This window comes from Prionailurus bengalensis, chromosome A1 (assembly GCF_016509475.1).
Source record: "Prionailurus bengalensis isolate Pbe53 chromosome A1, Fcat_Pben_1.1_paternal_pri, whole genome shotgun sequence".
Taxonomy (NCBI): Eukaryota; Metazoa; Chordata; class Mammalia; order Carnivora; family Felidae; genus Prionailurus; species Prionailurus bengalensis.
In genome coordinates this window covers 117,269,550-117,291,634 of record NC_057343.1, presented here as the reverse complement: position 1 = coordinate 117,291,634, position 22,085 = coordinate 117,269,550, and the positions used below count along the sequence as shown (strand labels likewise).

Below are 22,085 nucleotides of genomic sequence, written 5' to 3'. Positions count from 1 at the left end.
CAGTGGGAGCCTGGGCCTCCCATTTCAACCACTTAAGCGGTGTAAAATGGGGAGAAGAACTTACATTAGGCGCCACGAGCTCTTCCCCAGGGTGAAGGGTGCCGCCAGCCAGCGCACATCAATGCCCTAGGAGGTGAGACTGCGAGCACATCCACCCGCTAAGGTTCCTAGCTTTCACCTGCGGGTAGGAGGTTTCCGCAGCGCACGTGCAGTGGATACCCCCACCCCCTTGGGAGGCGGGGTCGTGTTCAGAGCCAATGAGAGCTTGGGGGGTGGAGGGGTAGGGAAGCTTCCAGAGGCAGACGGAGGGGGGGAGGAGGTTATAAAGCGAGTACAGAGTAGCTGGCGGGATAGCCATGCAGTCCAAGCGGGAATGTGAGGTAAGGTGGTTAGCGAGATGGGGTCGACAAGCGCCACCAGCGCTGGGAGTGGGGACTCCTTGAGCTGCAGCTCCACAGGCGAGGTGGCGGCGGCGCGGTGATCCGCCATTCCAACCAGCCCTTTCCCCTTCAGCTGTGGTGTGAGAGGGTGAATCCGGAAAACAAGGCAGCTTTGGAGGCATGGGTCAGGGAGACGGGCATCCGCCTGGTGCAGGTGAACGGGCAGAGGAAGTATGGCGGGCCACCCCCAGGTACGGTAGTCCCACCCTACAAAATCCTTGACGGTCCCGGCTGGCACCCTCTTGGGGGCGGGGGAGGCGGTGTTCTATCCCGGGGCTGTGCAGTCAGAAACCTCTAACCCGTTGCACCCCTTCCACCCAAGAAGCTGAGAAAACCTGTCCGTAGCTCTCCACCCACCCCGCCCGTCCGCCCCCTCGAGGGAGGGTGCCGGTCTTAAGGTGCACTTACTCTGTGCTAGCCCCGTTGTTAGTTCGGGCGCCTAGTTATGCCTAAGAGTCGGGGTGCGAGTGTTGCGCCCGTTTCACAGATGTTTGCACATGGGCTCTCTCGCGCTGGGTTCCTGGGTTCGAACCTGGAACCATGCGGTAGGTTGACGGTGCCCCTTTCCCACCCACTTCCCCCAGGCTGGGTGGGCAGCCCGCCGCCGGCCGGCTCAGAGGTGTTTATCGGGCGGCTGCCCCAAGACGTGTACGAGCACCAGCTGATCCCACTGTTCCAGCGCGTGGGCCGGCTCTACGAGTTCCGCCTGATGATGACCTTCAGCGGTCTAAACCGTGGCTTCGCCTACGCCCGCTACAGTTCGCGGCGCGGCGCCCAGGCCGCCATCGCCACGCTGCACAACCACCCGCTGCGGCCCTCCTGCCCGCTGCTCGTGTGCCGCAGTACTGAGAAGTGCGAGCTGAGTGTGGACGGGCTGCCTCCGGGGCTGAGTCGCCGCGCGTTGCTGCTCGCGCTGCAGCCCCTGGGTCCCGGCCTGCAGGAGGCGCTGCTGATGCCCAGCCCTGGGCCCGCGCCCGCGCAAATTGCGCTGCTGAAGTTCAACTCGCACCGCGCTGCCGCCATGGCCAAAAAAGCCCTAGTGGAAGGTATGGGAGCTAGGCGGTGGGGGGGCCGCTGGTTGGGGCCAAACACATTATGCCGTGCACTTTTACACGTCAGCATATAGGGTAAAGAGCAAGATAGTAGCGTTAAGAATCCCTGAGTTTTAGACCTCATGCTATTTAACCTGAGATTTTTAAATTTCCGTTTGTGTTACCTACCAGCTACCATCTATGGTAACTTTAAAGCTTTCCAGGCATTATCTTGTAACTTAATCAGCATCCCAGTGACACACACAGACTGATCTTCCTCTTTAGATATGAAAAGAGACAGTTTTGAGATTGATCCGCCCAAGGTAGTCCTACCGAGTCTACCTTTTATCTACTGTAGAACTTCCTTCCTCGGGCTGTTTTGAGAATTAGGTGGCACTTAGCACATTCCCTGATTCTTGGCAGGTATTCGCAGTAAAGGTTAGCTATTATGATGGTTATAAGGTAGACAAAGCCCGCATCAACCAGCATTCCAACAAGGAAATTTAGGAGATAGCAGTTACTACACCCCCTTTACAAAGAAACACAATGAAGCCTGGAGAAGTTGCTCAAGGTTACACTACCAGGAAATGGGGAGGCTAGAAATTAAACAGGCTTGTGTTGATAGGGCTTGGGGGCTCAGGATCCAGGGGTTCGACCTGCCCTTGTCTCTGCCTTTTTTCTGCAGGGCAGTCACGCCTCTGTGGAGAGCAGGTGGCCGTGGAGTGGCTCAAGCCAGATCTGAAGCAGCGACTCCGCCAGCAGCTGGTGGGCCCCTCCTTGCAGTGCCTACAGCCAGAGGGCAGTCGGTTGGCCCTGGCCAGGGACAAGCTAGAGTCCCAAGGGGCTCGGGGTGCCCTGCAGCTGTTGTGCCAGCGGATGAAGCTGGGCAGCCCTGTGTTCCTCACCAAGTGTTTGGGCATGGGCCCTGCTGGCTGGCACCGCTTCTGGTACCAGGTGGTGATCCCTGGGCATCCAGTGCCCTTCAGTGGCCTCATCTGGGTTGTGCTGGCCCCAGATGTGCAGAATGGGCATGAGATGGCTAAAGATGCTGTGTCTGCAAGGTTGCTAGAGGCACTGAGTGCCTCTAGAGCCAGTCTTCTACCGCCTGGTGGGGCTGAGGCAGGTACCGTGGTTAAGCAGTGACCATGTCCTCTTCACAGGCAGCCCAAACGAGTTGACAGAGCCTGTGTCAGGCCCCAGCCCAGCAGGCCTGGGCAGCCACCATCTGATTTCAAAGGGGGAGGAACATGGGCTCTGCCCTACCTCTGACACAGCCTCCCCTTTGGGGCAGGGCCCCAGTACACCTGGGACAGCTCTGGTTTCGCTGAGTTGTGGTGAGGGACCTTGCCATGCCCCTCCCAGCCCAGGGACTAACCTTGGCCCTTTGGTATTCCTTGGCCGTTCTGTGTGATACATACACAAACCTTCCTCTTCCTCCCACAGCTTAATATGAATCTCACTTCTTATTTTGTTGATTTGTCATTTTTGTTGATTTTATTTGGGGGCTGGCTGAGCCAAAGGTTCAGAAATCTGCTTTCTGTCCCCAGTACTTTACATTCTGGTGTGTGATGTTGGGTTTTTCTATGCTGGTTGTATTTATATTAAACCCCTGGTTGGTGTATACCTGTGTCCGTGCTGTCTTGCCCCAGCTGCGGGTTTCTCTTACACTGGTAGAGTGAGTAGCCGCTACAGGGCAAGTGCTTTGTCATGAGCGCCCGAGCGCCCTCGGTCCTGCATCTCTAGCTATGCATCTTGTGCGCTGCACAAGAGTATTATAAATAAATAGCCTCTCTGGTATCCAGCCCAGGAAGCAAGACTTCCCCAGGGAGGACCCATCTTGAGATTGACCTCATCCCCTCAATCACTTTCATCCTCACTCTCCTCCCCTTCCTTCTGAGCTGTGGAGTCTTCTTCCTCCCTCAGTCCTGCAAAGAAGTCATCTGTGCTCCAAGCCTTACTGCTTAGGGCCCGGAGGGGCCCTCCCTTTTTCTTCCGCTGGCGGTAGTCATCCACTACCACAGTCCGCAGCTCGGCCATGTTCCAAAACTTAAGGCGCTGGTCATGGCCACTGCTGGCCAGGAAGGAGCCACAGTGAGAAAGGGCCAGCTTCTCCACAGGCTCTCCAGCATGCTGGCCCACAGTGCCCACCACTCGGTTTGGAAGGATATTGACAGCCCTGGGTAGAGAGAAAAGAATATTGGGTCCTGGCTGGTTGGGTCTGACCCTCATGTGATCTTAGGACTCTCCAGTTTCTCTCACCTGATGATTCCATCAGTGGAGCCAGTGCACAGCAGGCTCTCTGTGACTGGAACCATGCAGTCAATAGACTCAGCTCTTAGGGCAAACCGATCACTTGTGGCCCCAAAGCCGTTCCAGTTGAAGAGATATATAGTACCTTCACTGGAGCCACAGGCCACCTTCTTTCCATACTGTAGGGAAATGGAGAAAAACATGTCTGTGGCACTCCTTCAGACCAGATTGCTAGCATAATCCCAAACCCTCATACCCATCTGTACTTTCATGAGGGTGACCGAGGTCAGGTCTCCAGACTGAGGCTCTGAGAGCAGTTCAAACCGGCGTCGCCTGATGTTGAAGACACCAAGGCAGCCATCCCCACTGTAGAGAGAGCAGAGCGGCAGACTTGGCCAAAGCTCCCAGCGAGGGAGACATTTAACAGGGAAGGGGAAGCAGCTCTGAGGCTGTACCTGGCTGTCAGCAGCAGCTTCTTAGCTGGGTCCAGAGTCATGTCGGCAATATACTCCTCGTGCTGCCGCATATCCATTAAGGGGCCCTCCTTCCGCTGGTCCCAGAGCCGGATGCCACCTGTGTCATCCCCAGTGGCCAGGACATGCTCATCTACCAGCAGAAGACTGTTGATGGGGGCACTAGAGGTACAGAGCTTCTTGAGCCATTTTTGTTCCAGTAGGGACTTAACCACCTTACCCTTGACCTCAACACACAATTAGCTCCCCTTACCCATGAGCCTTGGATATGCGTCTTTCCAGTCGGCCCTGCTCCACATCTAGAACGTGGATGGCTTTGTCCTTGGAGACAGTAACAAGTTCTGGGGGAAAAGGTGCCCAGGTCATGGTGCTGCTCACTGATCCCGTGCCACCGTATCCCTGGCTGCCTTCCCCAATACTCACTCTGCCCATCTTCAGAGAAGACCACGGCTCGACAGGATTTGAGGTGGTGACCTGAAGACCAGAGCTCCTTGGTTTCTCCCTCTTGGCAGGAGTAGGAAAAGCTGGGGGGCGAGGGGGGAGGAGACTGAATGACCCCAGATCTTGGCAGCATGGAACATAAAGACTACTCAACCTTCCAACGTACCTAGGAACTCACACTTGCACACCACCAAACCCAAAGAGCTCACCATCCCATTTTTCTGCTTTCAGTGAGCTTCAAATGTTCTGTCTTTAATTCAATATACGTTAATTCAAAGTGTATTTGCTCAGGATTTTGTAAGCTGACCCCACAACATCATTACAAAGCAAAGCCCCAGCTTCAGGAAATACTAGATCTGGACCACTGTGGAGAGCATGAGATATTTACTGAAGTCAGAAGAGCCCCAGGAGCTGGAAATGTAAAAATCAACAAGACAGGGGTCTTGTACCCCAGGTAACAACTGATTACAGGACACTGTGGCCACATGTCCACATGATGAAAAGGAGGTAGGATCAAAATGGAGGTGGAGCAGAGAAACACAAGACTGAAAGCTCAGCTTTGAGGCAAATACTTGTCCACAGTGTATTACCAGTGCCTACCTCAGAGCAGATCTTCAAAAAGGACCAATGACTAAGTGCTTGCCAGTGAGTTTCAGATGAGCAGAACTGTATCTGCTTATTGTTTGCTCTGTCCCAGTGCCTTAAAGATGAGAGCCCTGGAAAGCTAAGGTTACGAAATGAGTTGGGTCATGTAAAGCAATTCACCTTGCAAGCACTGTCATGAGTTGGGTCATGTAAAGCAATTCACTGGAGGCACATATCAAGGTCTCTTCTAGGGTAGAGACAAGGAATGAGGTGGGTTCCACTGGCAGGAGTGGAATGGCTGAATCCGGAAAAATGAGTTAGACTAGACTTGAGACCATAGGCCAAGCAGGATTATTAATTTAGTCCTATGGGAAAAGGAACCTCTTTGGAATGGTCATGGGAGAAGTCAGAAACCTGCCAAAAGGCAGTGGGTGGGAGCAGAGAAGAGGAGAAAAACCTGACGCAATGAGGGTGTGAGTAAAGGTGGAAGTCCAGAGGTACTCCCAAGCGTATGGCATGAAGTATGAAAGGCAGAACAGAACCCACATTTGTTGAACTCCGGTGCTGTAGTATATACACCTGACACTCTGCAACATAGGTACAGACATACCTCCTTTCATTGTGCCTCACAGATACTGCATTTTTTACAAACTGAAGGTCTGCAGCGACTCTGTGGTATGTATGTCTATCCGTGCCATTTTTCAATAGCATTTGCTTACTGTGTGTCTCTGTGTCACATTTTGGTAATTCTTGCAAAATTCCAAAGTTTTTCATGATATTTGTTATAATGATCTGTGATCGTGATTATGACTCAGATTATAATTAGTATTTTTTAGCAATCAAATATTTTTTAATTAAGGTATGTATATTGTTTTTTAGACATAATGCTAATGCACATTTAATAGACTACACTATCGTGTAAACTTAACTTACACGCACTGGGAAACCCAAAAATTCCTATGACTCACTTTATTGCAATGGTCTGGAGCCAAACATGCAATATCTCAGAGGTAAGCCTCTATTATTATTCCTATTTTTGAAGACGAAAATATGGAAGTTAACTTGCCCAAGGTGACTGAAGCTAATGAGGAGGCTGAGGTTTAAATTCATTAAGTAAATCTGACAGCACAACTCTTCTGACTAAAACCTTCAGTGGCTTTTCACTGCTTCCACCCTACTTCTCGTTCAAAATCAAACACGTATTGAGCACCTACCCTTGTCTAGAAGCAGGAGATATAACGGAGAACAAAACGGACTACAGAATACAGAAAAGTATTCCTTAAACTCCACTCATGACCCATTAATGAGCTGCAACCAGCATTTTATGTGTGTGCCTTCAATAACGATTAATAAACATACATTTAAAAGATAAGAGGATGAATAAAACACAGTAAAGGGGGAAGTAAGCGAGGGCCAGGTGGTCACGACTTTAAAAGCCAGATTAAGGAGTTTGGACCTAATCCAAAAAACAAGGTAAACTATTGAAGGGTTTTAATCAAGAAAGAGAGGTGGTGGGTTTTGTGTTTTTGAAAGATTAAAACAGGCAAGAAGCAAAGTGGGGGGACCGCATTGAGCCTGTTTCAGGGTCAGGTAACTAACTGGTTTAAAACCAAATGCTGTTGAACGAATAAGACCACTTCAGTCTTCTAAAACTTGTCTCCCTGCAACTTTTCTCTCCTCGTCCCACCTCTATCCCTGGGAAGCTTCCAGATCCGGCAGCCCCCAGCCCTGCCCAGCACTTACACGTACACGTCGCCGTCCACGTCCCCCGCCGCCAGAAAGTTGCGGGTCGGATGGAACGCCAGCCCACTGGCTGGAGCTTCCAGCACGATGTCTTCCGGAGTGTCCCGGATGCGGATTGGGGCTTCCGTGGAGTTGGGGTCTTCCTCGTCGTTCTCATCCTCCACAGGCCTCTCCTCACACGTGCGGTCCATGCACCAGAGGAATCCGGACCGCTCAAGAGTGCACCGGTAAGCCCAAAACCCTTTCACACGCCTGGAGGAGTGGCCCAGATTCCGCTTCCGCCTTTGGGGCGGGGCCGGAAGTGGCGCTAAGACGCGTAAAGTCCCGGCAGGCTGCAGGTATCGTGGGTGTAGTGCATCTCAGGGACCTGGTCCTCAAGTTGTAGTTCTCCGTGTTGCCGTGGCCCTTTTTTTTGGCCAGGTAGGCGGCACAACCTTCATTGCTCTCCTTGGTCAAATCACCTAAAGTTGGGAACTGCCTTTAAGTCCTTTCCCCTCATCCTGATCGATGCTGACAGGTAGGGTACTCCCTCCCGCAACTATAAAGGATGATTTGCCGCCCTCGAGATAGCAGAAGGGGACGCCAGCAGTTCGTGGCTTCGTGAAGCGCATGGACAGCCTCCAGGTTAGTCCGGCAGCAGCGAAAGCCCCACACCGCGAGAATTTGATACGCGGGGTCTTGGACAGCAAGCACCTCAAGCGCACGCTTAAGCTGCTGCGTTCCGTGCTCCACATCTTCCGGGCCAAAGGAACAGCGTCCTGCCGGTTCCTACAGTTTGGCTGCATACTCTCAGTGGGCCAGACCAACAGTGCTCAGAGCTGCCAAGGAGTTGCTGAAGAGGAAAATGGGCACAACAGTTGACGTTCTGAACATTCTGGTTACCAAAGGCTCCATAAAGATGGGAGCACTCTCTTGGGGCGCCTGGGTGGCGCAGTCGGTTAAGCGTCCGACTTCAGCCAGGTCACGATCTCGCGGTCCGTGAGTTTGAGCCCCGCGTCGGGCTTTGGGCTGATGGCTCGGAGCCTGGATCCTGTTTCCGATTCTGTGTCTCTCTCTCTCTGCCCCTCCCCCGTTCATGCTCTGTCTCTCTCTGTCCCAAAATAAATAAAAAACGTTGAAAAAAAATTTTTTTTTAAAAGATGGGAGCACTCTCTGGTGGGGAACATAAAGAGCACAGCTTCTGTGGTTGAAGAGAAGTTTCTCACATAACTGTAATGCTAAGCCTTCTAAGACATATGCTGATGCCCAAAGCCCTTAATAAGAGGTGAGTGAGGTGAGGGACCTCAGAGAAGCTCTATGTCCTGTGTGAATGGAAAAGTTGCCATGTGGTGTTGGGGGTCCATGTCACTCACCATGTGGACAACCAGAGGACCTCAGTCATGTCCCCAAGTCTTGGTGATATTTGCAGAAACTGATTTTAATTTTTTTTTATATATTTTTTAATGTTTATTTCGAGAAAGAGTGTGAGCAGGGGGGAAGGGCAGAGAGAGAGCAACACAGAACTCAAAGCAGGCTCCAGGCTCCCAGCTGTCAGCACAGAGCCCGATGGGGGGCACAAACCCCGTGAGATCATGACCCACAGATCAGGAGATCATGACCTGAGCCAAAGACCCACCCTTAACCGACTGAGCCACCCAGGCACCCCCAAAACCTTTTTCTAAAGTAAGCTCTACAGCCAGCATGGGGCTTGAACTCACACCTTTAGTTCAAGAGTCACATGTTCTACTGACCAAGTCAGCCAGCCAGGCTCCTCTGCAGAAACTGATTTTTATTATTTAACATAACCTCAAGATGTTATGGTCTTCATAATATAACCAAATATAAACCTTAGAACTGGATCATTTGGCCCTTTCTCTTATTTCCTCCCAGTTCAAAATGCTTACATTTCTTAATAGCCAGCATTTTCTTTCTTTCTTTTTTTTAAAGATCACTTTGATTTTTTTTTAAATTTTTTCTTTTTTAACATTTATTTATTTTTGAGACAGAGAGAGGCAGAGCATGAACAGGGGAGGGGCAGAGAGAGAGACACAGAATCTGAAACAGGCTCCAGGCTCCAAGCTGTCAGCCCAGAGCCCGACGCAGGGCTCGAACTCACCGTCCATGAGATCATGACCTGAGCCGAAGTCGAACCCCAACCGACCGAGCCACCCAGGCGCCCCAATAGCCAGCATTTTCTTAGATCTGCTATTTGGCTCAATACATTCAACCCTCGGCACAATCGTCTTTGTAATCTTATGCTTTTGCTAGAAAATCGGTTTAGTGTGCCCACCATAACCACTCTGCTTCCTGTCATAACGCTGCTTTCCCTGGGCTTAACAGAGAATCTTTGCCTTTCTTGTACTGTGTACACTCTGTGGGGTTGGTACTTGCCATACTTCTTGCAGAAAGTCTGGCGGGTTTTAGGAACATTGACTCTGATTGCAAGAGCTCTGCTGCCATGGAAAGAGCCAGAAACTATTTTTTTTTTAACGTTTTTTATTTTTGAGAGAATGCAAATGAGGGACGCGAAGGCTCCATGGTGACAGCAATGATCCTGTCGTGGTGCTCAAACTCACGAACTGTGAGATCATGACCTGAGCTGAAGTCAGATGCTCGACAGACTGAGCCACCCAGGCACCCCCAGAAATGAATTTTAAACTGAGTCAACTCCCAGGTCTTTTTTTTTAATTAAGCTCTATGCCCAGCATGGCACTTGAACTCATGACCCTGACATCAAGAGTCGCATGCTCTATGGACTGAGCCAGCCACACACCCCCAAACGCCAGGTGTTAAATTTAATGACCCTCTAGATATCTTTATCTGAGCCAGGTTTCTGTGACCCTTAACTGAGACCACTGCTTCAACCATGAGACCAGGATGTCCTTTACTGTCTGATATTAGGCATTCTAGGTGCTGTTGCAGACAAGGCCCAATTTCATCCTTCTAGGTGCCATGCACAAAGCTGGCTTCCTCAAATGATCCTGCCCTATCAAGCTAAAAGTGACCAAAAGCAAGGCAAAAAGGTTAAGGTGGCCTTCTAGGTTTCTTGGACAGGTCTTGGGCTCAGGGTAAGAAGTGGCAGCTAGGCATCCAGTCAGAAAATAAATGATGACCCTATGAGCACCAGACCAAAGTGCTAGCAATGAGCAGAGAGGGGGAAAAGGTTGGGGATGGAATGATTCAGAGGCCAGGGACCCACCTGGGGCATTGACAAACATTTCAGGGTGTTGAAGGGCACCAAACCCTGCTGGCCTAGCATAGGGACCCCCTGCAAGGCACTTACTAGGCTTATCCCTTCAGCCAGAGAATCAGCAATTTGTGCTTAGAATTACTAAAAGCACGGTGGGGGGGCGGGGTATAAATTCATTTTTATTCCCATGATTGTCCTCAGGTACCTTCACCTAGAGCTTAGTCCTGCACAACCTTGAAATCAGACTGGTAGCCCATTGGGTGGACCCTAATTCCCAGGAAATCTCTGTCCTAAGAACAGGCCACATATGGGCCTGAATGCCTCTGTTATTTGAGACCAATCATCCTTATGTTCCTGTTTACCTCTTGCCCATGAGTGAGGTCATTACGTCCTTCTCCACTAGGCGTCCTGGCTAGGATCCTTATCCAGCAATCTAGAACCACGGCTTAAAGAAGGTCTGAGCTAACTTTCCACATGTACATTTTACACAATCAGTGGAATTCCTCTTGGTGATTCAGGGGTCCTGAAAGGAGGATGCTGAACACAGAGAAGACAGCATAGCAGGTTAACAAGGTTTTGGTTTTTTTTTTTAAGTTTATTTATTTTAAGAGAGAGAGGGAGAGCAGGGGGGAAGGGTTTGCAGAGAGTGAGGGAGAGAGAGAATTCCAAGCAGCCTCCACACTGTCAGAGCGGAGCCCAGACACAGGGCTTGATCCCACAAACCATGAGATCATGACCTGAGCTGAAATCAAGAGTCAGACACTTAACAGACTGCGCCACCCAGGGTGCCCCCAGGTTGACCAGTTTTAATGGAACTAAATGATTATACAACATTTTATATACATTCACAGAAAGACACCTTGCAACTCTTTGGGGAATTATAGAAAGCAAACAGTGGCAAGCACATCCTTGTGGTGAATCTTTTTGCAGTTGGAACCAGAGATTAGTATTTTGGTCTTTTCACTTCAACTCTGCAATGGAAGGAAAAAGGAGTTGGCATAAGATCAGTACTCTAACCAATTATTACAGTGCCCAGAGGAAAAATGCTATTGCTCACCCATCAGCCTCCATCTTCTTCCTCTTCTCAATGATCTACAAAAAAGAACAGTTAACACACAACAGTTAGGCTGTGAGCCTAAGCTCACCTAAGACACAAGTCTGACCGCTCTCCTTTGCTCTCCAACCCCCTGCCTGTTCCTGCATCTGTGGGCCATTGTCTCCCTCAGATGAAGTCCACCTAAGAGGCAGTCTCACTTACTGCACTAATCTTCTTCCACTGGCGATCTAGTTCTGCCTTATCATTGGTTTCCTTGAAGCGCCTGGTCTTCCGCCCTTCAGACATCTTGATACCATACTGGAATGCAGCTCTGAGAACCAATAGAGGACATTTGGGAGAAAGAAGGCATCAGAGGTTGCATAGCAGTAGCAAGGTGTTCCCAGATGGCCCTGTGACTAGAGAACCTGTTCTGGTGAAGGCTGGCCCATCATCATCCCTCTCCTCAATCTTTGGCCATATTTAGTACAACTCACTTGGGCAAAGCCTCCTTGTTGTTCATATACTCGCTGTATTCCTCCTGGGTATCAAAGTCCCAGCGGCCTAAGGGGCCTTTCTTATTACCCTGTTAGAGACACAGTGAGAACAGGGAAGTTAGAAATGTCAGTGGAAACAGAATTTTAGCCCTTAATAAAGCCAAGTTCTCCCACAATCTTGTTTGATCATTCATAAATCCCACCCTAATAAATGCTTACTATGTACCAGGCATTATTCTGAACACTTATTTAATTTCCTCAAACTCTATTAAAAAACAAGCATATTCCTCCAAATTCTCTCGATGAGGAAACTGAAGCATAAGCAGTAAAATAAGTTGTCAAGGTGTCACAAAACTTGGCAGAGCCAGGGTTCAGCAAGTCTCCAAGATGGAATTACACCATGCTCAACCACTGCAGTAAAAACAAGGAAAAACTAGTTGAAATTTTGCCACCATTAATGGTATTATTTGTTAAGGTATTTTTGTTTTTAAGACAGAGAAGAACATTTCATTCCTGCTAGAATAAAGTTCAGTTATTTTTCTCAAGACTGAAGTTCCCTCCTACCCTTTCTCTTTATGCACTAAAGGCTTGCTTACTGCCTAGTACAGAAATCAAAGCCTAGCATTTTGTAGGAAATAAATCTATTTTGGGCATATCTCATTTGCTTCTGGACAGATACGTTAAAGGTTAAGCTTCTCATGACCTCACAATGCTGCTGTTCTTAGTGCTGCAGTGGAGGAAAAGTTAAGGCCCAGAAAACGAGACACAGATCTTTTGGTGGGGGGGGGGAACTGCTGAAGAGTACTGAAGAGTAACTACCCCCAAATCCCCACCCATCCTTCCAACTCCACACCTGGTCCATTTTGCTGTAATCCACCTCCTCATCACTATCCACGGCCATGTCATCCATCCTGGAGAGAAGCAACAGTTAAAGAGATGGTGCAGACCCATACTCCTATGCTTTGTCCAGAAACCCACCCAACTAAGATGCCATATGCCTAGAAATGACAACCACCACCCCCAGACCTCCCACCCAGAGCCTCAAAGAACAGTTCATCCAAATAAGTACCCGTGGGTCCAAGTTAATGAAATTTCCACCTCATCCCCCACCCCACAACTTATCGTCCAATTATCCCAGCCTCCCTTCTTTAACAGTCTCACATACGTGGCTGGATAACACTCAGCATAACTGTTGGACATGCCAAAGAAGTCTCCCAGCTGCTTCTTGTCCTCTGGCTTCTTCAGCATACGCTATGTCAAAGAAAATAATTCTACCTATAGCAGAAAAGCTTCAAGAAGGAAGGGCCAAGGCCTAGAAGCCCCAACATGAAAACTTGTGAGGAGAAGGCTGTGAGCTTGCGTGAATCCTCTGAGAAATGGGAAAGGCATGGGGCGCCTGGCTGGCTCAGTCAGAAGAGAATGTGACTCTTGATCTCAGGGTCGTTAAGCTCAAGCCCCACACTGGGTGTAGATTACTGAAATAAACTTAAAAAAAATAATAATACCTTTAAAAAAAAGAACAAATGTGGGGAAAAAAGGGGAAGTCACAACGACTGCAAAATTCTATCAAAATTCACCATAAGAGGTAAGAGGCAGGATGGGAGCCAGGGGTTGTGGGGAAACAGGGAGGTAGGTGGAATTGGAAAGAAACAGGACAACAGTTTTCTAGAATCCAACAACATAGTGAAATAAAGGATATGATTCAGTGCCTTCCCAGCCAGCAGATCCAGCAAACTTTTCATTGATCGATTTGATCAACTCCTTAGCAGATCCAGGTCCTGGGGGGGGAAAGGGAACTCTATTCAGAATGTCAAACAAGGAACTTTCGACCTCTTTTCCACACACACTTCTAACCTGTTTTCATAAAACCATTTTTTAAGTAAAAGAAAAAACTCTCTTTTAGTTAACATAATTTTAATCAAATTTCAACTAATAATGAGCTACTCTGGGTGAAATGGGGTTGTGTACAAAGAATACGGCCAGTGAGACCTGCCTCACGTCTTTCAGAACTGCAAAGCTGGAGGAATTGTATCTAACAGAGCAAATATGCCTGCCACTGCCCAGGAAGAGGGAGGCAACTCCAGACTCCTCTTCTTTCTATTCCATGAAGCAAGATGTGGATCTTAATGAGAACCCAGACCAGAAGTCCCACAATCCCAGCTGTTGCCAGCTCTGAACTCTAGGATAGACTCTCAGCCCAGGGCAAAGCAAGACCACCAGAGCTAATTCAAGATGTCTCAGATACAACCCACCTTTGTCAACGTCCATGGGCTGGAAAGAAAAGAGAAACTGAAGTGAGTATCACCATGAGGGATTTACACTCATTCCTTCCCACTTGACTAATCCCTGAATCAACTCCCTACCCTACCTGGCTGGGCAGGCACAGAGATGGGCAGTTCTACCACTCGGTACCAGGGTCCTATCTCACCTCATCATCCACTTTCGGCTTCTCAAAGTAGCTGTGCCTCTTCTTCTCTTCCTCTCTCTCTCTGTCCCGCTCCCGCTCCCGATCTCGTTCTCGCTCCCGTTCTCTGTCACGGTCTCTGTCTCTCTCCCGATCACGCTCTCGTTCCCGGTATCTCTCCCGCTCCTTGTCCCGAGGAGTCTTGGTTGTGGATGGCACATAATCCCCAATGTCTTCAAATATACTAGAAAAACAGAGATCCCTAGCTGCCAAAGTCACACCACTTCCACTCTCCCTGGCCATTTCTCCAGATTCTCACACCAAGGCCTCCCCAAAATGCCAAAAACAAGAAACAAAGAGCTCCTTCCTCCCTCACATCAGGTGACAGTGCTACGATACATACTTCATGTCAGCTTCAGGGGGCTTCTTCTCTTCCATCTTCCCTAAGATATAAAGAGAGTAGTGAACAAAATATTCCTGAGTTGATTCCCATTTAGCCTAAACAGCTCTGAATGCCCATCTGTTTAGAAGGTGGGATAATAAAATCTCCCAATACTCTCCCCCATCAAGTCTCAAAGCTGACCACTGCTTTCTGGGTGAGCCAAGTTAATGCTCTATTGCTCTCATTTTTTGCTGCTCTCCAGGAGCTCCCCAATGTTCTAGACACAGAAGGCTTCAGCAGACCATGGTTCCACCCTCAAATGCCCCTCCAGAGTTAAGGTTTCTCTCCCTAACTCTCCAGGTTACCTTTATCCTTCTTCTTGAGCTTCTTATTGCGGGTACCCTGCCGCAGGTAGGAAAGGATCTGGGTGAGCTTGCTGATTACGATGTCATTTGTAGTCAGTGTTGTCTGGGCCTGAAAACCCCAAGTAGCAAGGATATTATCCCACAGAGCAAGAATCTCTTCACTTCATTCAGTTAACAAACTAAAGGACAAATTGTAACCAACTAGGTGAAAACAGAGAAAGGTGTTACAGGAGATTCCAGGCAAACAGAATAGCATATACCAAGAGATCTGTGTCAAAAGTGAATCTAGCACGTTCAAGAGAGCTGGGATTCCCTGGAGAACAACAACAGGGAATCATGGTGAAAAGTGGCTCAGAAGGCCAAAAGGTGCAAGGGCAATTTCTCGATGAGAAATCACTGAAAGCTTCTCAATAGTGGTGAGGCAAAAATGTACATGTTGAAAAAGATCACACCAGCCATTTGTAAAAATCACTCCAGTGAATCTAAATTGAAATTTAGATTCAAGTGAATCTGTGGAAAGTGAAAAGTGGACAGGACTCAGTGATGGGTTAAATGTGGTGGATGAGACCCAGGGCAGAATCAAGGCTGGTTCCCAGGTTTAAGGCTCACGTAAGAGGCTCTCAAGTCACTTACCTCCATAGTGGGGCAATCTGCTTTGCTGCGGATAAGCGTGGTAGGGATATCTGTGTCTGCATACTCGTCATCCAGGTCTACCACATAGGCCATGCGGCCTGGCAGGAACAGCTCATTGCGTTCATATGCCTTGCTCCTAAACAGTGTGCGGTAAACATTGCGGCCTACAAAAACAGGACGAGCAGCAAGCATAGCCATTAAGAACCTTCTACAATTAACAGCTGCCATTTATCAAGTGCTTAACTCTATGCCAGCCCCCACTCAAACTTCACAATAGCCCTATAAGATGTGCCTTACTATCTCCTTTTAACTGATAAAGATACAAAAGTTGAGAGTGAAATGATTTACCTAGAATCATACAGCTACCAAGCAACAGAATAAAGAAGGGGACCCAGGCAGTCTATCTCCAAAGCCTGAGCTCCTATCCAGTCTTTTACAAAGTCTTCTCAAGAGCACTATGTGCCTCACATTGTATTAGGCCCTGTGAGGAAGAAAGATGCTTAACATGATAGGTACGGTGCATAAACTACTTTTCTTTGCCCCAATAATCCCATGAGGTGAATTAGCCCCATTTTTGCAGACAAACAGGTAATGTGAAGTGAAGTCAGGTGCCTAATATCACATGCCTAGTGCAGTTTCATTACCAGGATTCAAACCCAGGTCTCAGACTGCAAATTCTGAGCTTTTAATCACCAACCATGCTACCTCCTTTAACACATAAGCTACGAGCTACTTCCCTTAATGCATAAACCACAATCTGAAACAGCTTCCAACATAATTGAGGAGACATTAATAACTTATACACATGAAATGACTAAGTCCACATCCAATTTCTAGTAGAGCATTTTATAAGAACTAGCTACTCTGGGGGCAAGATAGAGGAAAGCAGGTTGAGGGAAAGGAGAAGCATATCCTGCTCAGAGCATTAAGTCCCTACAATTCACCTAAAATGTACAACCTTTAGCGTAGAAATTCTGTACTCACCCAAACGTGTCTTAAATTCAATTTTGTTCTCAGGATCCTCATCTTTCCTAGAAAGATAAAAATAAGTTTTTTTGCTAAATGTGTTCCTACTTTTTTATCTTTTTTTTTTTTTTTAATATTTATTTTAGAGAGAGAGACAGAGTGAAAGCAGGGGAGGGGCAGAGAAAGAGAGAGACACAGAATCCAAAGTGTTCCTACTTTAAGTCCCACTTTTCTAAACTCTCAAGCTCTCCACAATGTTTACTTACTTGGTTTCCTTCTGGGGCTTTTCCATAAGTTCTTCCTCTTCTTTCTCTTTGCTGGCAATCTCAGCTCGTACCTAGAGTTTAGACATTTATTCATATTACATACATTTACCTAACACCACTATACACCTTGCTGTACCAGGAACTAAGGACTCAATACTAAATAAGTCAATACAGTGCTTGCCCTAAGGGAGCTTACAGCAGAAGAGACAACAAAATGTGGTAACTATGATAAGTGAAATAGAAGAGCTATGCAAAGGTACAGGAAGTAGGAGGTGAGGAATGGGGCTTAACCATACCTAGGTGATCACTTGAAGGATGAATAGTAATTACTCCTAAACAAGAGCCACCATTAGCCCTTCTACATGGTCTGGACTAACAGAAGTCTCCCTCCTTCACCTGGAAAGGCTTGTAAAAGAGCATTCAGCACTCTAGAATTACTCTCCACCCACCCACCAAGGCTCACCTTTTGAAGCAGAGCAAAATCCAAGCCTTTCACCAAATGGGTGTGTTCCATGTCACCACCCAAGAATTTGGACTCCTGGATCAACTGTCTTCTTTTCTCTGCAGCTGATTTGTCCCTATATATGGAAAGAGAACCACATTAGAATAGTCTTTTATGTCTTCAAGTCCCTCTTGAAATGGCTCAGCTGAGGCTCCAAAGTGGGTAAAGTGTTAGGTAGAACTCACACTGTGATTGCAAGACTCTGGAATGCTTAGGGAATCACACCCTGGCTGCCATGGTACTCACGCCTCAGCAGTGGGGCCCACAGCCCTGTAGTTAGCTGTGGTACTGATTAGCTCAGTTTCCTCATAATCTTTGTTTACACCATCTCGCCGTTCCTTGGCACGGTCCCGGTACTTCTCTGCTAGTTCTCTCTCTCTCTCAATTTCTTGTTGACGAAGCTTGGCATAATAACTGTGACAAGAGAAAGCAATGCATAAAGCTCACCAGCTGTTATTCCAAGGTCAGCAGAATTGTTCCTGCCTGTTTCCTCCAACTCTCTGGTGAAAACTCATATATGTCCTGATAGAACTGCTGGCCACCTCTTGATAGTTCTCAAAATCAGAACTACAGCATCTTCCAGATCACAGTGTTTCAATGCCACCTCAGGACATTCTGTCAATTCAGAATTCTTCAATGCCACCCAACTCTGTAGAGATTTTTCCATAGGGCAACCAGGAAGTTATCTAAATTTTTATCACCTTCCAAATTTCAACTGAAAGTCAGTCATTCCTTGCTGGTCCTCCCCCGAAAGAAAGGAAGAGCAAAATACCAGGTCCAGAAGTTTTAGTATCATAGAAATGAATAATGATGATAATGATGATGATGGTGATAACAGCAGACAAGTATTACTGGGTGGTTATCATATGCCAGGCACTAGTGCTAAGTGCTTATATGCACTTATATCAGCTGCACTTATATCGCAGCTGATCCTCATGACAACCTGATAAAAAGTTGTGAAATCACTCTCTGTTCTACCCATGAGAATACTATTAGAAAGGTTAGGCAATATGCCCATGGCTATCCAGCTAGAAACTGGTAAAGATGAGATTAAAATACTGCAGGCTGACTCCAGAGTCCTAAATTGCCACTCTACCTATCCCTCCTCTCCAGTGAAGCACAGAACCTCAAAATAATAAAGGAAAATGTTAATCTTTATGCTCCTACTACTACCTCCTACTCCTTTCCCCCAAATACTATCCAACACTTAAAGCCCAACACTCCTCCATCCTTCCTTCACCTTTTCTTTTTTCTCCTTCGTGCAGCGGGGTCTTCGTCCTCATTGTACTCCCTTGGCATCCTAGAAGACAAAGAAATTCAATGATAGCATTAGAAAACATCACAACCACCTGAAGCACTATTAAAATCATATATTCCCCAATATCTACCCCAGTATCTGAGTGCATAGGGCTGGAATGGACCTCTGTCCATTTAAGCACCAGCAGCAACTCTAGTAGTACAAGTGGTATGTGGAACATTCTGAGTTCCTAAAGCACCCCAGTCTCCACTGGAGCTTCAATCTCCAGCAGGAGACAATCAGAATCACAGTCTTCAAAAATCACTAGGCTTCCAGTTCCTAAGACATCTAATTTGGTAGATTTTCCATAGGAAGGAAATAAGAGACGGGTTGGAAGACCCCAGAACTTACTCATGGTGACGTGATTTAGAGGGTGGTGCAGATGTGGGTGCAGCCCTCGGGGTCATGAGAAGTTTCCTGAAGTCTTCATTGGTGAGTTTTGACCTAGAAGGCAAAGATTTTAAAAATGAGTACCTAGTAAAAAATGGAAAAGGAGTATGTAAAAAAAGGTTAATTTTACTGGAAACCATGAAAATACAAACTAAGACAAAAACATGCCACTTTTAATGCATCACAGTGCTAACAATTAAGAAGTCTGATAAATCAAGTATGAGTGAGAATGTGGGAAGTAAACATTCTGCTGAAGGGAACATATAGAAGTCAGTACAGCCAATATGAGGACAAGTTGGCAGTATCAAAATTTACATGTGTATCTCCTATGACCTAGCAACTCCATTCACCTATATTTAGCTTTGCTAATTACTGACATAGGTATATTAGAAGGCCTGTAAAAAAGGTTCAGTTTCGGAGGGGCGCCTGGGTGGCGCAGTCGGTTAAGCGGCCGACTTCAGCCAGGTCACGATCTCGCGGTCCGTGAGTTCGAACCCCGCGTCGGGCTCTGGGCTGATGGCTCAGAGACTGGAGCCTGTTTCCGATTCTGTGTCTCCCTCTCTCTCTGCCCCTCCCCCGTTCATGCTCTCTCTCTGTCCCAAAAATAAATAAACGTTGAAAAAAAAAAAATTAAAAAAAAAAAAAAAAAGGTTCAGTTTCGGATATGAAGATAATGAAAACTTGGAAACAACCTAAATGTATATTAACTAGAGACTAATTAAATCATGTTTCTCAAATGTGGGGTAGATAGCAACAATGGTATAAGAGATAATTTTAATTGGTACAATGATAAAGACTTACTCCTTGGCCAAACTTCAGTCGGGCTCTTTCTGGGCTTGCTGTGCCCAGTTTTAGCAAAGAATCCTGCTAAGTGTTCCCAAGGAAGACACTGTTCAAGACTATTGTCATAGTAAGGGCAGTTGGGTGGCTCAGTTGGTTAAGTGTCCAGCTTCAGCTCAGGTCATGATCTTGCAGTTCATGGGTTCGAACCCTGCATCAGGCTCTGCATTGACAGCATGGAACCTGCCTCTCTCTCCCCTTCTCTCTGCCCAACGCCTGCTCTCAGGCATGCACTCTCTCTCTGATAAATAAATTAAAAAACTTAAAAAAAAAAAAAAAGAAAAAAGACTACTGTCATAGGAATAAAGACTACTGCAATAGGGGAGAGGAACTGACACTCAACTCTGAATATACACTGGGACAACTGGAGACTTATAAAAAATTACTGGGGTGCCTGGGTGGCTCAGTCGGTTAAGCGTCCGACTTCGGCTCAGGTCATGATCTCACGGTCCGTGAGTTCGAGCCCCGCGTCGGGCTCTGTGCTGACAGCTCAGAGCCTGGAGCCTGTTTCAGATTCTGTGTCTCCCTCTCTCTCTGCCCCTCCCCTGTTCATGCTCTGTCTCTCTCTGTCTCAAAAATAAATAAACATAAAAAAAAAATTAAAAAAAATTACTAAAAGGAACTTTTAAGCATCAAGGGTAGAAAAAGGACCCTGACTGGACCTACTTCATTACTTAAGGGGATTCTCCATAAACTGGCTTAACAGCATTCTTTGATAAACAGGAGCCCAACAGCCCTAGTCAAAAACAGACCCCAGAGAAGCCTGATGAAAATCTGGTCAAGAAGGGAGTCCTTGTTACTGCCATGAAAATAATCTCCAAACGGTGCCTGGGTGGCTCAGTTGGTTAAGCTTCTGACTTTGGCTCAGGTCATGATCTTATGGTTCGTGAGTTCAAGCCCCACATCAGCTTTGTGCTGACAGTGCAGAGACTGCTTGGGATTCTCTCCCTCTCTCTCTGACCCTCCCCTACTGGTGTTCTCTCTCCCTCTCCCTCCCTCTCTCCCTCCCTCCCTTCCTCTCTCTCTCTCTCTCTCTGAATAAACTTAAAAAATATATATAATAATCTCCAAGATATGGAGTGGGGAAAACCAAGTGGCAAAATGATATATATACACAACACCGTACCATTTAATTTTAAGACTTCAAATTATAGAGTAGTAATAGATTTTCCTCAGACATGCAAGTATGTATATAAATGTTAAAAAAAAAAAAAGGAAAAAAAAGACAAGTAAAAAAGGAACAGTGGTTACCTCTAAGAAAGGGACTGGGGATGTTATTTACCCTTATTTCTACTTTAATTTTCTACAAGAATCAACTTCTGTATCATATGTAATTAAACATTAACTTTAAAAACTAGCATCCTCCCGGCCAGAATTTCCTCTCTAATACTTTGATGCAATTGACCTGATCCAGCTAAAGTTCACAGAGATAAAGAAGCAAGTGGCACAATTTTTTGGACCATCCTTGCTGCAACTTAGAATTCTTTTCACTGTCACCACACCACTCCACTTGCCCCCTAGTTCATTCCCATAGTCCCATACTGAAACACTCACTGGTGGAAGGAGTGAGGATCGTCCACATCGTGGCCATCTGGAGCCAAGGGGTTGGAGAAAGGCTCACCTAAGAAAAATAATAGGCACTAAATCTCTTTCGTGTCAGGCCCTGTGCAAAAGTTGGAATGTATCAGCGAACAATACGGATGTTTTCACGTCAAACTGCTCACAATATAGTGAGGAAGAACGGTAAGAACAAAGACAGTGACAATAGATCATAATTATGTGCCGAAGTGAGAAAATGCAAGGAGCTGTTGGTGCAGAGGAGAGGGCCCCTAAACCAGCGCTGGAGGATCAGCAAAGACTTCCTGAAGATGACATCTAAGATACAGCGTGAAAGATAAATTGGCGCAATTCAAGATTAAGTGCTGGGGATAGGGGATAGTTCACAGATAAACCATCCGTTGTCACTTGGGGCAAGGACAAGGCTTAGAGACAACAGTCCGGAGATTCCCGGTTTCACTCGGGACCCAACGGCTTCGCCAGATTCCAGCGTCACACCCCGCCTTCTCTCCACCCCCCAGATTCCACACAGGGCTTAAGAACTGAGGCGAAAACAACACGCCAAGTGTCCCAAGTCCTGAAGGTAATAAAGAACAGATGACCCGAGCCTTACTGTCTCGCTCTGGCATTTCGACTGCAGTGTTTCAACGCCACCAATGACTAAAGCTCCAGCGACAACACAGCAGCGACAAGCTTTTTCCCACAATGCGCCTCAGGACAGCCCACAGTGCTTTGCGCTCCGCAACCTTTCCGCCACCGCCAGCTAGCCCAGATATTGGACAAAAACCGGAACGTTTCCTTGGCAATGCTTTTAAGGCATT

The 22,085-nt window shown here is 47.2% G+C and overlaps 3 protein-coding genes across 3 annotated transcripts; 1 reads left to right on the top strand and 2 right to left on the bottom strand.

Moving 5' to 3' along the window:
* Window positions 1-46: 46 nt before the first annotated feature.
* Window positions 47-3,092, top strand: DND1 (DND microRNA-mediated repression inhibitor 1). Its single transcript, XM_043573413.1, has 4 exons — window positions 47-91; window positions 394-631; window positions 1,025-1,486; window positions 2,157-3,092. Exons 1-4 carry the CDS (start codon window positions 47-49, stop codon window positions 2,612-2,614), a joined length of 1,203 nt encoding a protein of 400 aa, XP_043429348.1. The 3' UTR covers window positions 2,615-3,092.
* WDR55 (WD repeat domain 55) lies at window positions 2,943-7,280 on the bottom strand. Its single transcript, XM_043589425.1, has 7 exons — window positions 6,964-7,280; window positions 4,618-4,718; window positions 4,448-4,535; window positions 4,177-4,356; window positions 3,988-4,087; window positions 3,731-3,900; window positions 2,943-3,647 (listed from the first exon to the last, which is right to left on the bottom strand). The coding sequence occupies exons 1-7, from the start codon at window positions 7,152-7,154 to the stop codon at window positions 3,329-3,331; spliced, it is 1,149 nt and encodes a 382-aa protein (XP_043445360.1). The 5' UTR covers window positions 7,155-7,280; the 3' UTR covers window positions 2,943-3,328.
* A 3,621-nt stretch (window positions 7,281-10,901) lies between these two features.
* Window positions 10,902-22,009, bottom strand: IK (IK cytokine). Its single transcript, XM_043589256.1, has 20 exons — window positions 21,878-22,009; window positions 21,262-21,328; window positions 18,829-18,921; window positions 18,421-18,480; window positions 17,427-17,594; window positions 17,142-17,256; window positions 16,679-16,749; window positions 16,431-16,477; window positions 15,447-15,610; window positions 14,814-14,922; window positions 14,470-14,509; window positions 14,091-14,310; window positions 13,915-13,933; window positions 13,362-13,440; window positions 12,828-12,908; window positions 12,516-12,573; window positions 11,663-11,751; window positions 11,391-11,499; window positions 11,190-11,224; window positions 10,902-11,103 (listed from the first exon to the last, which is right to left on the bottom strand). Exons 1-20 carry the CDS (start codon window positions 21,891-21,893, stop codon window positions 11,076-11,078), a joined length of 1,668 nt encoding a protein of 555 aa, XP_043445191.1. The 5' UTR covers window positions 21,894-22,009; the 3' UTR covers window positions 10,902-11,075.
* Between the last annotated feature and the right edge of the window lie 76 nt (window positions 22,010-22,085).

Bases quoted from the DNA above. Each gene is read 5' to 3' on its own strand.
- DND1 (XM_043573413.1), top strand. From the start codon at position 47: ATGGGGAGAAGAACTTACATTAGGCGCCACGAGCTCTTCCCCAGG. The intron at 92-393 runs GTGAAGGGTGCC...TAAGGTGGTTAG, and splicing joins GCCACGAGCTCTTCCCCAGG to CGAGATGGGGTCGACAAGCG. The intron at 632-1,024 runs GTACGGTAGTCC...CACTTCCCCCAG, and splicing joins GTATGGCGGGCCACCCCCAG to GCTGGGTGGGCAGCCCGCCG.
- WDR55 (XM_043589425.1), bottom strand. From the start codon at position 7,154: ATGGACCGCACGTGTGAGGAGAGGCCTGTGGAGGATGAGAACGACGAG. The intron at 4,357-4,447 runs GTAAGGGGAGCT...CTGTACCTCTAG, and splicing joins CGCATATCCAAGGCTCATGG to TGCCCCCATCAACAGTCTTC. The intron at 3,901-3,987 runs GTACAGATGGGT...ATTTCCCTACAG, and splicing joins CCTCGGTCACCCTCATGAAA to TATGGAAAGAAGGTGGCCTG.
- IK (XM_043589256.1), bottom strand. The intron at 17,595-18,420 runs GTGAAGGAAGGA...CTCTTGTCACAG, and splicing joins CGAAGGAGAAAAAAGAAAAG to TTATTATGCCAAGCTTCGTC. The intron at 14,510-14,813 runs GTAACCTGGAGA...TTTATATCTTAG, and splicing joins GCTCAAGAAGAAGGATAAAG to GGAAGATGGAAGAGAAGAAG.